The sequence below is a fragment of the Empidonax traillii genome, unplaced genomic scaffold (assembly GCF_003031625.1).
Source record: "Empidonax traillii isolate 1590-97213 ecotype Southwest subspecies unplaced genomic scaffold, ASM303162v1 scaffold90:size2128546, whole genome shotgun sequence".
Classification (NCBI taxonomy): domain Eukaryota; kingdom Metazoa; phylum Chordata; class Aves; order Passeriformes; family Tyrannidae; genus Empidonax; species Empidonax traillii.
In genome coordinates, this window is record NW_020955283.1 from 571,646 (window position 1) to 583,139 (window position 11,494).

General features: G+C 42.7%; 1 protein-coding gene across 10 annotated transcripts in view; it reads left to right on the plus strand.

Annotated features, from left to right (window-relative positions):
• The first annotated feature begins 365 nt into the window (after positions 1-365).
• Positions 366-11,494, plus strand: part of TCF12 (transcription factor 12) — a 162,768-nt gene continuing 151,639 nt past the window's right edge. For 2 of the 10 annotated variants that reach the window (XM_027881498.1, XM_027881507.1), the window contains exons 1-3: positions 370-656; positions 2,213-2,312; positions 3,104-3,176. In XM_027881498.1, coding sequence (XP_027737299.1) covers positions 2,238-2,312; positions 3,104-3,176 — 148 coding nt within the window. In that variant the 5' untranslated portion in view covers positions 370-656; positions 2,213-2,237. Of the gene's footprint in view, positions 657-1,119; positions 1,224-1,738; positions 2,046-2,117; positions 2,137-2,212; positions 2,313-3,103; positions 3,177-11,494 lie in introns of those variants that run through there. The other 8 variants (XM_027881505.1, XM_027881508.1, XM_027881504.1 and 5 more) reach the window with 8 other exon arrangements.

Consider the following 11,494-nt stretch of genomic DNA (forward strand, 5'->3'; position numbering starts at 1 on the left):
GCTCCTCCACACAGCACACCCTTCCTCGCTGTGCCTCCTGCCTCCCCGGAGCCTTTTAGGTTCTCTGGGATTTTAAGTATTCTCGTTTCATTGTCCTCGTGTTTTATAAGTCCCCTTGCTCCAAAAGAGTAACGCGCCAGTAGCTGCATAGATTATTACTTTATAATTCTCCCTTTCGGCGGGAGGGGTAGGTGGCCCTCGGTAGCCGGGGTCAGAGAAGAGCAGGCCCAGCCCCAGGTGGTGGCAAGTAGGTGCCACCTGGGGGCTCTGCAGGCTCGGGAGTCGGTCGTGGAACGGAGCGCGGGCATCACACCGGCACCGCACCGCTCGGGGTGGGGAGAGTCGCCCTCGCCCTAGGCCGGGACGCTGCTGTGCCGGAGTGGCTCAGGCACGAAATAAACTTCCCAGCAGGACAGGCTGGCAGTGCGGTTTGGTGAGAGGGAGACGGAGCACAAAAGAGTGATTTGTTTGTAGCAGTGGCAGGACCCAAATGAGGACGTGGGTTCTTCACCCGCTGGTTCCCATTCCTGCACGGAAGCCGTGGGGCTGGTTCAGCTTTAACATCACCTGTTTCGGAGAACTGCAGAGTTTATTTGAGCGTGTGCTCTTGCACTAACAGCCATGTTCTTGTGCTTTAAAACCTTGTGGTTTTAATGGTATGTATTTAAGAGGAAACTGCTAATGAATGCCTAAAGATTTATGTGGTCTGTATGCAGTTTTATTCTGCGCAGTAAGGCTGTATATTGCCACATAAAAAAGTATTAAGGCATATTTTAGGGGATGTGGAGTGCGATCATGTATTTTGGGGCACGTGCGTTGCCGGCAGTGCTACATGTCGAGGGTTGCTGGCGGGTTCGGTCGAGTTGGGGAGGGGTCCGTTCCCATACGCTGTGTGTTTCTGCGGGCGGCCCGGGGAGGGGGGTCCCGCTGCTCCCCCGCCGCCGGGCAGTGCGGGTGCCGAAGCGGGACGCGGAGCGGCTCTCGGGTCCCCGCCTGCCCCGGCGCGTCAGGGGTTAAAGCGGCGGCGGCGGCGCGGAGGGATACGGAGCTGGGGCCGCGAACGTGGTGCTGAGGCTCTGTAAGCAAAAAAATGTCCGCCTGAGGGAACCCACAAGTTCCTTCCAGCGGGGGGGGAGCGCTCGCCTCGTCGCCTCCCACCCAGCCCGCGGCCCGCCCGCCGCCGCCGGCCCGGCCCTGCTCACCGGAGCGCGCGGGGGCAGCGGGTGAGTGCGGGCGGCCGCCAGAAGTTGGGAAGAGAGCGGCGGGGGGGGGGGGTGGAAGGGGGGAGGGAAGCGGCGGCCGGGGCGCTAGCAGGGGCAGAGGCGGCGGGTGAGGGGACGGGGCCGAGGGCGGGCGGGCGCGGGGCGGCGGCTGCGGCGGGGAGGCCGCGGGGGCGCCGCTGAGGGACCCCGAGGGCCGGGCGGCGAAGCGGGCGTGCGGGGCTCGGCGGGGCGGGAGCGGGTCCCCCGCGGGCGGCGCTCGGCGGCTCCCCCCGCGCTCATAAAGGCCCGGGCGTGCTCTGAAACTTGGCCGGGGCTGCGGGGCCCCCGCCGGCACAAGGGACGAGCGCGGGCCCCTCCCGCTCGCCCCCCCCCCCGCTCCCGCCGCACGCGCATTCCACACGCACCCCCCGCCCGCCGGCGCGCTCCCGGTCCCGCGTGCGCGCGTGCGGCGCGGGGGCGGCTCCCGGCCCGCCGCGGTCCCGAGCGCCGAGCGGCGGCCCCGGAGGGAGGGCGGGCGGGGAGCGGGCGGCCGGCACCGGCGGCGGCGATAATGCCGGGGCGGAGATGGCTCTGCTGAGGCTCGTCCGGCCCCGCTCGGCAGCCCCATTGTTGCGGGGACAGTGAGTCACTTAATCTCTCGCTAATTCTCCGGACCTCGCCGGGGCCGCGGCTGTTTGTTTGCTTTCGCTTGCCTGGGGGGGACCTAATTCCTGGCGGCGGCGGCGGCGGCCTCGCTTTGCGGCGTGACCGTGGCACGGTAGACGTTGGGGGAGAAGTGGCATGAGGGAGAAAAGGGAGCCTGAGGAAACTTGAGGAGAGTTGGTTAGTTCGGGGGAGCTGCCGATCCCGTCCGTCCGCCCGCCCGGCCGAGCGAGGCTCCCCCGGGAGCCCCCACCCCGTCCCGGGGGCGCAGGTACCGGAGGCCCCCGTTCGCCGCGGGCCGGTTCCCGCGGGGAAGTGCTGCCTGTGCCTCTCTCCCTGTGCCCTAGAAGGTGATCGGAGCAGCGGAGGAAGATGAATTCCCAGCAGCAGAGGATGGCCGCTATAGGAACTGACAAGGAGCTGAGCGACTTGCTGGACTTCAGTGCGGTAGGATATCCTCCGGGGTCTTCTCATGACTTCTCCGTGGTCATGCGAAGTGAGGAGCAGGGGCAGCAACGTGCGGGGCTTGGCTGCCTCTGCCTCAGCCAAGTTGGACACCTGAACTTTGATGTAATGTCTAGACTTCCAGATTTAATACGGTAATACCAGCTGGGTCAATTGGTTTAACTGGTTAAAATCAGGCTGACCCAGTGATGGCATAATCTAATAATTAACGTTTGTTAAGCTGGTGTGTGGCACTGGTACTTTGGCTCTTCTATTTTTTTGTTTTGTTTTTGTTTAAACAAAGGAAAATTTATTGCCCACAAATAACAGAAGTTATTAATTGATGGTTTTGGCTTAAAAATTATAGATATTTTCTGTGTGATACTTTAAACAGAAAAGCAGAGAAGTTCTTGATTTATAAACAATAGAAAACTTCTTAAATGCTGTCTTTATTTAGTGACTTTATACTTGAAGATCAGTAAGAAATACAATTTGAGTAGCACAATTTAAGACATAACTGTTTGAAATTGTCATTTTAGTAGTAGGTGTCCTTTCAATTTTTTAAGTGGTTCGTGTTCATGCAGAAGGGAGATTTTAGTGGTGTTGATAAATTGCAAGGAGTACTTCTCTTATGGGTTTTATGGATCTAAACTGCATCTTGCATTCTGTTTATTTTCAAGCAGCAATTTGAAAACAGGAATGGTTTCACATTAACCTTTCTTTCAGTTTACATTAATAATTCATCCCAGACTTTCAAACCCAATTTAAGCGCGTATTTTTTTCTTGTTTTGCAGATGTTTTCCCCACCTGTTAATAGTGGAAAAACCAGACCAACTACGCTAGGAAGCAGCCAGTTCAGTGGATCAGGTAGGATGCACCCGAGATGCAAAATGTTCACCTCACTAGGTCTGGATGTTTCAGCACAGTCTTGATGTGCTCAGAGTAATCTTTCATTTATACATCTTCTCACAAGATCCTCAGCTCAGTTACAGATGTGTTGTTTTGATCTCAGTAACGGATTTTGCCAACTGTAACCACAGTTTTCCTCTGTGTGTCTTAGGCTGTTTGTCCCAGTGCAGCGAAGTGTTGAGTGTCTGTAGCCATACTGACATGGAAGATATCTGGTTGTTACGTTAAAAATGAATGACTGTGCTGGTTTTGTTTGAGAAAATCAAACCTACCTGCTCAACTGAAGTATTTCCTACCCCCTGTGTGAAAGGAGAAAACACTGGAGTAAAACGCCAAATAATGGAATTGTCCTGACTCAAGGATATTATATTTTAAAATATATTTTTAAATCCAGCTATTAAGGGAAATGTAAATTCAATACAATTTTATAGTGCTGTGTAGGTATCAAAGACTTGACAAGTCGAATTCCCTGGTGTTGAAACTTTATCAGTGCATCTGGAAAACAAGTAACTGTATTTACATGTTGCGTGTGTTTTGTGGCTTCAATGTATTTTCATGAGTCCTCCTAATAGCTGTGTTAGAGACCTTTAAGATAAGCCTGGAAGAGGAAATAAGTGCAAATTTTTAAGATACTTTGTATCATTCCCTTAAGGGTATATTATTACTTATTACAAAAGAGAAACTTGTTAAGTTTTTTGATAAACTAACTTTTTATGTGGGCTCATCTTGTTTGAATACAGTGAAGTGATGTTTTTGTTTTTATGACTACAGCAAAGTGATGTTTGTGTTTTAGATAATGAAAATAAATATTTAGAATGCCAGTAGAGAAGCCAAGTGGTGGCTTGAAATTGTGGGGTAACATCCCCTGCTTGCCTCTTACATTGAGAGTCCAAATGGTACTCTGCTTTTTAGTGATGCTTCAGAATTATTGTTTTTAAAAGCATCTAAAACTTCTTAATTGTGTAACTTTTCAGAGACTACCTGTCACATTTAATTTAATGAAAATATGTAGCAAATGCTGTAATTGTTACATACTTGAAGTGTTTTACATTTTTCTTCTAAAATGTGTGATTTGGTTTCTCTTGCTCTCTGAAAGTACATCAAGGTTTAATTATTGGCAACAGTAAGACAGGAGATCTGTATATGGTGTAGTTAGTATTTTTTTTTTTCAAATACAAATATTCAAGACAGTTGATTCCCTGAAGCTTGTTTTAAAAGACATTGGGATACCTAAAACTTAATTGTGGGGAGCACAACCTGAGCATTTTGTACCACTAAGTGGTCCTTGCTTTTCCTGAAGGAGTGGAATAACTTTCTGTTGAATAATAGAGCTTTCATTTTTAGCTCAGGTCCTAGGGCACTGTTAGGTAATGTGGCATGCCCTATTTGTAGGTAATGATTCCCTTTCTTTCCGTGAATACTTAGAAAAAGAGGGAATGCCAGAACAGTCAGTTCTTAGAGAGAAAGTGTTAGTGACTCCTGGAATTTCTTTACTGGTATGGTGTGTCATCCCATAAATACCAGTCCTGAGCAGCTGTCAAACAAACTGCAACCTCAGCTGAGTTTTTCTTAGAAAAATAATAGTATATATTTGTGGATTTTCATTAAAAACATTTCTAGTCGTAGAGATTTACTGGTTAGTGGGATTATATGCCCTAATTCTTGAAATGTTATGACCTAAGCCTTGACCTAGAGGATTTACTCTGCAGGAGTGAGAGGTGACAAACTTCTATATTAGTTGTGTTCTGAGTCAGTGTGAAGTGTTGTAGAAATATTATGTCAAGATCATTGAAGTACAGGCATTTTATTTCTAGTACTCTGATTTAATGGTGATCTTGCTTTAATTTCAAGTGTTTTGTAAAGTTATAGGACAAACAATGTTTAAAAACTTTTTTTTTTTTTTTACTGCTAGAGGTCACTTTTTAAAGAGAAACATGAAAAGAGGAGGTATTTATTCCTTTGAGCTGTCTAGCACTGAAGAGCACAGTATGCACAGATTCTCAAAAAGCACAATTTTTTTCCTTTGGATTTTCCTACCTCTAACAGAGATTTTCAATGGTTTTGATGGCAATTACAGAAGTGAAGATTGCTTTGGTATCTTTCCCATTAAACTCATTTTTGTGATGTCTTTACAAGCATGCTAAAGGAAAGTGCGTTCCTTTTCTTAGTTGGAATAAGAATGTGTCTATTGTCTGTTATTATAGAGATCCCTCTTTCTCATTTAAACTTAAAATAAACATCTGAAAACACCTTCCTTGCCCCTTCCCGAAAAAAACTATCAGTGATTCCAGAGTCAGCCTAATGGCCCCCATTAAGTAGGTGCAAATCAATTGTGTATCTTCTTGGTTCTTAAGGCTGTGTATTTCTAGGAAATCTGATTTAGAAGGAAGGAATGCTCATGATATTTTTTCCTTACCACCCCAGGCCCCCAGTTTAAAAGGACAAATTAGTTGCTGTTCAGGAGTGGTTGAGTTCTGTTTGTTTTTCAGGTGTGGCTTTGTGAAGTGTTGGAAATATTAGGGTGATGTTATTAATTCTGATGTAACAAGCTTGATCTGCTATAATTCTGCAACATTTCTGGTGATTATGCTGTAAAAAATATATGTGTAGTTGGGTTGCATAAATAAAACAGCTAATACAACTGATCTAGAATTTTGTAAGAAATTAGTGTCGTGGATTAACAGATGAACATTGTGTTTTGATTAAAACATAGCTGAAGTCTGGTGTTGGGGCAGGCTTGCTTCCTACAGGTCAATCAGTTATGAATGAAAGCTGCAGATGAAATAAGTGAACTAATCTGATATATCATAGTATATTATGACAGTAAGTCTTGTAAGCTGCTGATAAAGTCAAATAACTTGGTCAGACTACTGGTGAAAATAAACATGTTGGAAAAGTAATCTGATATGTAAGTCAGTAAGTTAAGCCACAAAATATTCCTTGTCATACCTGTTGTAATTAATTCTTGTTTAAAACAGGGCTTGCCATTCTTTTCTCCTCCAAAACAAACTGGAGAAGATAAAGCCATTTCTGCCTTAGAAACTGTGGCAGGAGAAGGCAAAGGTCAGAGATATGCTCTGTTGGGCTTTTTAATAGGGCTTTTGTCAGTTTTTATTTAAAATCTAAAGTTTCTGTTGCTACTATGGTTAACAGCAACTTTTATGATTTACAGTGAAATTTTGGATTGTTTTGCTTTTGTCTAAGCCACAACACATATGCCAATACAAACTTGGGTGGTTACTGATTTTGCCCAATGCCCTTTATTTATTACAGTAACTCCATTAACATCACGTCACAATATGCAGGTGCTTGCCACAGGCAAAAATAGTACAATTTTCCTATGGCTTTCAGTGGGTTTGATCTCAATTTCATCCTTTTTTTTGTAATTTAAAATTTTTTAATCTCAGTTTTGGTAACCTAAAATAAATCCTTTTTTTTTTTTTTTTTTTTTTTTAATCTTTGCAAAGAATGTCTCATATGTTAAAGAAGAGTAAATCAGAGGCAATATTTTCCTGTGTGGCCAACTATTTTCTATTCAGCAGCTTCCTCAGTGTACCAATGGCATTATTTTCACATGTGGCTGTGCACCTGCATATGTGAAGTGTCAGTGAAAGAGATGAAGTGGATGTTTAACAGAAAAGAGTGATAAGAGTTTGAAGTAAGAGGTGCAGTTTAGGAGCAAGCTGTCAGAGTATGACATTTCTCTTGCCTGTGAGATCATTCTGAAGTCCATGAAAAGTAAGTGCTGACGTTTTGGTGTGGACAGCTTTGGGCAGGAGTCTCCTGTGTACCCAGATGTGACTTGTACTAGACCTACCTGCCAAAACCCTTCTGGATGTACCTGTTTAGGTCATCATTTGTATGGGTTTGGTCCCCTTTTATGTGAATTTAAGAGGCTGCCCTTTCTTCTTCTCTGTGCCAATGTACTGACTTGGTAAGGAGTGGATTGGGGCAGGCCACTAATTAGTGGCTTGATGCAAAGACCATTTGAGTTGATAGCTGCCATTAACCTGAGTGTCCCTGAATTAGGGCCACATGTCTTGAGAAAGGACACAATGGCAATTCTTTAGCATGTCTATTAAATTACCAAACAGTGTTTCCAAAATTAACAAAACCCGACTTTATTACTGTTTGTCAGTCCTGTAAACTCTTATTTCCTTTTTAATTTTGCATCAGCAGTTCCTTGTAAAACAAACAAAAAGTCTCAATTAAAAAAAAAAAAATTGGGAGAGTTACCTCGATGGACAATATTTCAAATACTCTGTTCATTGATCTACACAAGTGTTGAAGACAAAAGGCACTCTTAATTCTGACAGCCTTGAAGAAAACTGCAGAAACATAAGGCTTTTTATGTATCCAAGTTAGTGCTCCTAACCTTTCAAAGCACATTATTTTTAATTCTTTTTGTCAGAACTGTGATTCCTAAGAATCAGTTCTGTGATGTCATTCTCTGTGTGTTTCTGGTGCAGTCTCCCATTGAGCTGTAGGAAATTCCTGATGGCTGCTCCTAATCTCTGAATTAAGGAGCTGACAAGAGATCTTGTGTAGTCACGTTGTCAGGTTCTACAACGTGTTAGGTCATGGCAGATTGTAAATAAATAAATGAAAAAGTGAAAGGCCTATGTTTTGGGATTTTGATATGTATTTCTGGTTTTATCACCCAAGATATGTTATCCTGTGTGTTTTTGTTAGCTGTTCAAAAGAAGATAAGGTTATTGTGTGTTAAATGCAAGAAATCTGTAGTAATAAACATTAGGTCATGCAGCTGTGTGGCTCTTAGATTATTTTCAATTTTTTAGTATCTAGTTTGTCTCTAACTTCATTAAAGGCAAAGCAACAGACCCGGTAATCTGATATTTCCTCTTGGTTCTGAGGGGTGCTAAATTCTGTCCTCTTCTGAAGAGCCTTGGCAGAGTTGTAGAAGCCTTGTGCTGGAAAGCAGAGAGGTGTCCGTGGCTTCTTCACCTTCAACTTGTTTGTGGGGGAGACTCTTCAAAAGGACCAGCTGCAAGTGAGGTCAAGATTTCAGTCTGGATCCCTCACCTGTTGCATTTAGAAACCTGAAGGGTGATACAGAGTTAGTAAATATGTGACTCTGCAACTGCCTCTTGGCAGTCTCTGTGCTACTGTTGCTGTCTCTTTTCCTCCTCGCCTTCCTTGGCCTTTGCAAAGATAATTTATCAGGCACTTGCTCTATGAACAGTCTCGAAAAGCATATATTCCTGTTTAATGCAGCTTCCATATTCCTGTTTAAGAGAGAGAAGGATAAAAATGTTGGATAGAGAGAACTCATAACCCAGCCTTAAAGTGAACAGTCTCTTGCAAAGTGTTTGGGGTCTTGTGGATGTTAATTAAAAAAAAAAAAATAAGGAGGAGAAAGGAAAAGTTACTAGAACAGCTCAGTGTTCTGAGTTTGGGGAGCAGATGAGTAGATGTTCATCCATTGTTTATTGCTGTTGACTGTGGCTTTGGAAGATGATGGTACCTCATGTTAACTGGTCAGCAAATCTTTGCTATTTTCCAAATAGCTAACTTGAGAATTTTTAGTAGTGTTTGGCCTGTCTTGTGTTTAGAGATACATTTGACACCGTTACTAAGGGAAGCTGTGGCTCTGGCTGTGTCGGTGTGCAGAAGGTGTTATTTCAAAGTTAATCCTGTATTTCCGGCAATGAGTTTTCCCAGGGCAAGAGCAGTGATGTGGTCACTGTGTTACAAGCACAGCGTCCAAACCCCAATCCCTGTGTAAATGTTACTGTCTCAGGGCACAGGGAAGATCCTGGCAATGTTATTTCTGGGTGGCTTCAGCACATCTGGGATTGCAGCAGTGCCTTGTCCTTTCCTTGTGGAGCTACCCAGGATGGGGCACCTTCCACCAGGAGTCTCCACCCCAGCCAGTAGCTTTATGATCTGCCACGTTTTTCTCATCTACTGTAAGAGGTGAAGAGTATCCAGATGCTCTGGAGAGTGGGAAGGAATATGATGTGAAATTTTGTGTTTACCCAGAAAGCAGTGTTGATATAAATGTAAATATGAGGACTAAAGATTTGGATAGAGTGGAGGAAGAGAAGTGTAATGAGATTCTTATGTATTGGTGTGTCCTTTAATGTCAGCTGAACTTGTGCTCTGTCCCTGTAAAACTTCTGTGTCTGCAACTTTTGCTAAGGTTTATTTTTTCCTTTTTTTTTTTTTTTTTATAATGGTCCTTTTTTTAGGTTAGCAAGGGAATGTCATGCTTGCCCAAGTTCCCCTTCCCCCCACTTCTTTCCAGCTGTCACAGAGAGAGGATTTAACCCCTTAGTCATTTTGCTATCAAGTTGCTATGACAGCTGTTTGTCTCAGGTAATTCTGCTTTATCCGTTGTTGAGCCCAGAGACAGGGGGATATGAATTTCTGTTCATCTGCTACAGACAGTACTATTAACTTGGTAAACTGTGTTTTCTTGAGGTTGCTAAAGGTATAGTGCAATTTTTCATGGTTGAACATTGTGTATTTATGAAAAGAAAGGTGCTTAAGGCACTGATGTAATACCATATCTCTTAGTAAGATTGAAGTTTGTAGAGACTCTTTTTAAAATGGAAAACTTTGCATAAACTGAAATAGTTTGCCAGACTTGCTGAGCTGAGTTCTCTTGTCTGTGGAGATGCAGCTCTTTTTGTTACTCTTAATGTTGAAGGACTATGTGTTTGAGGAAATACCGAGTATTTTCAGAAGCTTTATAAAATTTCTTAAATTACATATGGAGCCAGATGTGATTCATGTGATATAATAAATAAGTCTCCTGTCTTAAATTTACTTAAAACAAACTATCAGTTTGCATACTTGAAAATTCAGTTTCAATAAATTATTTCATTAAATGAAGTATGTTCTCTAAAAAGCTTTTTTTAGAGGCGTTATCTGGTTTAATGAGTTAGCACTACCCAGAAATGCGTAGCAAAACTTGAGTGGTTTTGTGTTTTATCCTGTGAGGAAGTCACTAAATAGTAAATAGAGAAATAAGCAAAGACACTCTTCTGCATTTTTGAAGTTTGTAATTGAATATGCATAACTAGTTTTAAATTGTGTGTTCACCTTAATCACTTTCAGTTATTAAACTTTGTAGAAAAGGGGTGGAAGTAGTAGTTCAGTTAAAAATGATCATTCTAAGGACTGGAAATCTATTTTTAATATTTTTCTTTCCTGTCTTGAGTAGTAATGGCTACTCTTCAACTTGTGGGTTTTGTTTGCTTGATTTTTTGTTTGTTTGAATTTTTTTTTAAGTTAATATGAAAGTTTAGAAGTCCCCATTTCTATTGTATACTTCAACCTGATGATTTGGAGGCACTTGTGGACTTTTTAAATACTACCATCCATTATTTACTACTGATTCTAGGGGCAAAGGTTCCCTCCCCCCCAACCTCCGCCATGTTATTAGTTGAAGATGAGATAATGGTAAATTTTTTTTTTTATGTCTTGAATGAATGCCTTGTTTTTTTCATTTGTAAAACAAAACTCTGTTTGTAAACACAACATTCAAAACCATAAAGGACGTACTTCTTTGGTGAAGATGTTAACTGAATACCAAGAATGATCAGAAAGAGCAGCTTTTGTTATATTGATAATATCTCACTGTTTGCAGAGGATAATCAGGCTAAAATGTACCCCATCAATCTTCAGGACTTTGTTAGATTCTTGTGTGCTGGAGATGTGATTTACTGCTTTTTTTAAGGAGGGGTTGAAATTGCTTTAAAATGCATAAACTTCCTGTTCTTACCAGTGTAATGCAGAAAAATCTTGATTGATCACATCAGGAAAATTGTTGGTGGTGTTTTAAAGGATGTGAAATGGGGGGTGAGAGGGAAAGAGGCCTGACCAGAAGTGTTTGCAGCCCTGTTAGCTGGGTCCTGCTCTGGGGATGTCAGTAAAACCTTAGCATAAAACTAAGGAAGGCTCCTCTTGGGCAGGGAAGTTGTACACTTCCATATCAGTGCTGTGGAATTGCATTTCAAAGAAGGTTAAAAAGTGTCCATTTCTGGCATTATAGCAATTTATTGCTAAGTAGGAAATAGGTAGAAATTTTCTTATGTAGACAATTTTGTGTTCCTTTTTCTCTGAAGTAATTTATTTTATTGCAGTGGACCTGATTTCTTGCTCCTGACCTTCTGCAAAGGTTGTCTGGATTGTTTTTTATAAGCATGTGAGATATTTCTGTTACACTTTTTAAATTTGCCTTTTTTTTTTTTTTTTTTTTTTTTTTTTTTTTTTTTTTTTTTTTTTTTTTTTTTTTTTTTTTTTTTTTT